Source organism: Paramormyrops kingsleyae, chromosome 5, assembly GCF_048594095.1.
Source record: "Paramormyrops kingsleyae isolate MSU_618 chromosome 5, PKINGS_0.4, whole genome shotgun sequence".
Lineage (NCBI taxonomy): Eukaryota > Metazoa > Chordata > Actinopteri > Osteoglossiformes > Mormyridae > Paramormyrops > Paramormyrops kingsleyae.
The window spans coordinates 37,165,812-37,171,033 of NC_132801.1; the positions used below are offsets into that span (position 1 = coordinate 37,165,812).

A 5,222-nucleotide genomic window follows, 5' to 3' on the forward strand; every position below is an offset into this window, starting at 1 on the left:
GTAGCATGAGTATTCTTCCAAGTAGGTCATGTTGTGGAAACATAAACATGAATAGCTCGCCATGTTCAAAACAACAATGCATCCTGAAGATTTGACTTTCAGTTGTACTGTAATAACAACTATTTAATTGCAACAAGTGTTAACAAGATAGACCATTTCACATTTCCAGCTATTTCTTAAGCATGCATCATACTTACATGACTAACCACCAATTACTACTGGTTCACTCTTCTTTCACATTCAGATAAAATTACCTCATATATCTCAGCGCTCCCATACTCTGTTGCTCGAACTCTCTGGTAGCTACTTGATGTCACTTTGATCTGTAATGTGAGATGGGAGGAAAGACACATGCGTGGTCTTGTGTTTGCCACTCAGTAAAATGAAGCCCCCTTCTCTTTTGAGCTTTGTACTGTTCCGTTTGAGATCTACCCCCACCCTTTTTGTGGGGCCAGGGTGCTATAGGGAGGACCTTGTAGATTACATTTTTGCACAGGCCTATTTATTGATTCACTGATACAGGTATCAAACTCTTCTTAAGAACAATATCTTGTCTACTATTTGTGTATGATCATTTTGTCGGGGGGGGGGGGGGGGGGAGCTACCAGAGAGATGTACTGTAGAGGTTGACAGATTCAATCATGTGCTTGATGTGGGGGCTGGAGAGGAGTCAACAGTCCTAAGCAGCCATCGGTAACAGTGGGGAATATGAATACGGTATAATATGTAAATTACTTAGGACATGAAGCACTTTACTGGGGAGCTTACGGATAAACTGAACTCAACAAGTTCAAATCACTGAGATATAGAATAATCATCAGAGACTAGTGAAGGCTTTTATGCAAAAACTGGAGAGGCTAGGGGTGTGACCTGGATCATGTTAACTTCTACAATTACAATTTAGCTGTAGAACTTTATAGAAGTGATTGTATTGTATCTCATATATTTGCATGTCTCTCATCTCTTGATTCTGGTGCATTCTTCTCATTTTAATATTTAGAACTTGATCTAAACTATTCATTTGTTCGTTTAAAGAGCACTAAAAGCTGATTTTTAGTTATTCCCATGGGTCATACCACACACCTATCGCCACACATCTACTTTGGAAAAAAAAAGGAAACCTTTCATTTGCCAGAATATCATGTCCATGGTTTGTGGACCTCTCAAACTGGATGGAAGCAGTGACAGCAATGTTAATGTGAAACTGTCACGTATGAGCAGCAGTTAGCATAGACTGTGTAATGGCATCTGGCAGATGACCAGGCAAATTCCTACAACATTCCCTGGGGATTTATTATTAATGTATTTGATATCAAGTGGAATTGAGTAAAAATGTCAATTAAGCAAATTCAAGTAATCGGTCAAGCCTTTTTCACATACTAATAAATATAATAATAAATAATGTTCCCTTTGCAATTTAGGATGAATTTACATAATAATCAGTTTTTGCAGTAAATTTATGTCTAAACGATTTTCCTCCTGTAAATGCATATGACTAAATAATTTGGTAAATTTCAAATTAAAAATAATATTTTCCACTGGGACACTGATACAGGGAGTCAGTGACACACTGGATCGAGGTAAAAGAACAATAATGTCTCACATCTCAAGCACTGCGTTACGTCTGAGTGCCAGTGAGATGGCCGAAGCACAACCATAGAGGCTACATGTAGAACTGCTGCTCACATTTTACTCATTCATAGCACTGGATTTTTGCTTAACCAATTTTGGATTTAAGCATCTTGATCAAGGAAATCAAAAATACAATAGCATCTCCAATGGGACTGAACACTGCAGCTTTTAGGCGAGCATTACTACATTGTACTATATTATGCACTATATTGGCAATCTAAGCCGAATGATACATCGAGTATAACTGTAAAGCCGGAATATGGACCGACATGGCCCATAGACAGAGAAAAGCTGGCCTATAGACAAACTGGTTGCTTGGTTTGAATGTTACATAACATTCACTAAGACTTCCCATCAGGCAGATTGCACAATATTATTAGAAGAGTACTGAAAATGTTATTGTATTCACACCATTTCCAAAAACAGATCTTCAAATATCAACCTAAGTGACATGATGTTCCATGGGGGTCAAAAAGAGGTTTTCCATGTGAATGAGCCCTATAAATGTGAAGTTACTACCATCATTTAAAATCATGTTGCCATATTTTGCACTGCATACCATATGGGTTGTTACTTGCTTTGTGCTATTTACTTTTGCAAACAAGCTCCAAGCTGAGTACAACACTGTATGGGATGAGGTTATGGAAGTTAGCTGTTATGGAAGATGGGTGGCTGTTTGCATGGTTTTGCTTATTGCTGTCCTCTGGTGGACAACAAGTGAATTGCAAGGAAACCTATGTGCTAAATGAGACCAATAATTGAGGCTTATAATACAATGTCTGCAATTTCATAATTTTCATATTAAAAAATTTAAGTGGCGAACCAAATCCGTTTAAACACTATTTACGCTTAAATTACTTTTAAGATTACAAAATGTTTTAAAAAGTATTTCAAGTTACATGTCTTGGCATGACTACAGGCTCTCATTTTAATGCTGGGTCCAGCTGGTACAAATCAGGGTTTGTTTTTCCATTTTAACTACAAAGAACCACAAAAACTATGAAACAATGAAAAAAACCAATTGATCCTACAATACATCTTCACGTTTTTGTGGTAGAAAATATACCACTTAAATGTCGTGGTATTTATAATTTATTAGATTTTTCCACAATTTTCTAGTAGTATCACTTGCTGTTGTTGACTGAAGGAGTTATTCACAAACCCATATAATTTTAATAATCATATAATTTCTAAAATTTTATAAGCATAGACTGCAACTCTACTACTGTTTCCTGATCTACAAATCTTTTGGTTACAAAGATTTAGTTAGGCTCCTACTGTAATTGTTGACAAATACAGAAAAAGGTTGGTGGTTTATATTTCAAGCACAAAACAAAAGAGTGATGCTGAGGCTTTCATGCTACATTCCCAAATGTATGTGAAGATACTTTTACCAACTTATTATGCAACAGAAAAAAAATATTCAAGTATTGAATAAAGTATTTAATTATTTTCCTCTACTGGACAGCATAGTTCAACTTCAAAAACAAAAACAAAACCAGAATCACTTTACTAGAAATTTAAATGATCTGTATTAAATTTCTGACACAGAGGAAAGTCTATGTCTATATCTGGCAAGACTTTTCCATCTCACATTTGACCAAAACGCAGACACTCACTTTGGGATACCTATTCAGTGTTACTTCTGGCATTACACAGCAGTTAAAGAAAAGAGAAAAAAAAAGATACAGATCCAGAGAGACATTTTCCCTGTAAAAATGTGTTTGCCCTCCATTAATGGCTGGGTTTGAAATCCGTCACTGTAACTATAAAGGTCCTGCATTGTTCTTCCTGACTGACTGGTTTACCTACTGTATATAGAACAGAATAGCTAATAATGCAAGGAATTGCACATAACACATTTAGTACAAACATGCACACTTCATTAAAACAGGAAGAAAGACCAATTAAAGGTGTCAATGAAGTAAGCTGGACTACTGATGGAGTTTCATAAAACATTTTCCCCCCATACACTTTGAGTTTCTGCTCAGCATCCAGTCAGATTTATGCAAAGCATACCACAAACTGCATTTAGCACAGCTTCCAATGCAAAATGTGGTCACCATGTCCACTCCCACCTCTGTTCCTGCACTTATATTGTAAGGCATAGGGGTGTGAGGGCTGTTTTGCTCATACCATAACCTTAGATTTTGGCTAAAGTAATCATTAAAGACCTCACACCCACATGGAACAAATAAGATGGTTGAACTTACAGTAATCCACAATAAAATAAAATGACTTTACACTACTGTAAATATTATGGTGGGATATAGTTTTAGGGGAGGAAATCAGGGGTGGGTAGTGTGCCGTTCATAATAAGGAGATGGCACAGTCTTCTGCTTCCATGGTTACAGGATGACACAAGGTGGACGGCTCTTGGTGATCTTTTCCACTGGCTTTCCCTCCTGTGCTTTCTGGAGAGCATCCATTATCTAATACAAGAGTAAGTAAGTAAGTAAATAAATAAATAAATAAATAAATAGATAGATAAATAGATAAAATGCATTCCAACCATATTCACTAATTCACTAATTGTCGCAGCCACCAAAAAATAAAAAGACTCACATCATCTTCGTATGGGAAACCGCCGGTTTCCATCTTCGAGAAGATCAGCTGTCCATTGACCTCGATCTCGAAGCTACCTGAGAAAAGCAGCAGACATCGCTCAGCTGCGGCCGCTGAGACGGCGAGTGACGGCTTTAAGGCATTCCCGGTGTCTCCCCTTACCCTGTCTCCCCACGGAGCCAGACACCTCCGCATCAGGGAACTCGGCGATGACGACCCGCGCAAGCTCCTGATAGCGGGGCTCGTATCCTCATCCTCCACTGGAAAAGATGAAGAGGCGGAAGGAGGACTGGGGTGAGACCATCAAACTGAAGCCACGCAGCACGGCGCTATGCGATGGCAAAGCGAGGGATTCACTGCGAACCGTACCGCTCACACGCTATCAACCAGTGCAAATACTAACTACACACACGCTAAAACAAGGTCCCCCTAAACACAGCGCGGAATTAAAATCACTCAATTTCGCATTCACTATAATCATGCAGGAAGCAGGTGGTTTAAAGTCACTGTCGCCTATTCGAGAATGATTTGGCACATTAATACGTGAGCTTGCTAACGATGATGCGCTCGGCCTAGTACGTGTAATGAAAACTGCCCCAAACAGTTCTGAAAATGGGTAACATTGTATTAAATTTATGTTCGACACGACAAACCTTACCAGTATTCCACTTGGACTTTTACCCCCATGATTTTGGATGATTCTGTTTAGCTTAGCCAGCTAACAACCCGCCTCACTTCCTGTTCTTGTCTACGAAACTATTCTCTGTGCCGCTTCTGCCCCCTGCCGGCGAAGTCATGCAGGGCCCGTTTATAAACGCTGTCTGGGGGTCAATCAGTCTGACAGCTCCTGCGATACATGGGGGAAGGCCGGGGCGGCGCACAGTACATGGGTGGAGATTAGGGCGGTGCACGGTGAATGGGGGGAGGCCGGGGCGGCGTAGAGTTTTGGCACTACGATATAATATGACTTGAAAAGGTCAGTTCTAGGGAGGGGAGTTTGTGTTTTTGATAGGATGGAGGTAGGC

At 39.5% G+C, this 5,222-nt stretch overlaps 1 protein-coding gene across 1 annotated transcript; it reads right to left on the minus strand.

Annotated features, from left to right (window-relative positions):
- Nucleotides 1–3,054: 3,054 nt before the first annotated feature.
- LOC111833197 (migration and invasion enhancer 1-like) lies at nucleotides 3,055–5,014 on the minus strand. The gene is made up of 4 exons (XM_023791196.2): nucleotides 4,856–5,014; nucleotides 4,360–4,457; nucleotides 4,198–4,274; nucleotides 3,055–4,064 (listed from the first exon to the last, which is right to left on the minus strand). Exons 1-4 carry the CDS (start codon nucleotides 4,882–4,884, stop codon nucleotides 3,981–3,983), a joined length of 288 nt encoding a protein of 95 aa, XP_023646964.1. The 5' UTR covers nucleotides 4,885–5,014; the 3' UTR covers nucleotides 3,055–3,980.
- Nucleotides 5,015–5,222: the final 208 nt, after the last annotated feature.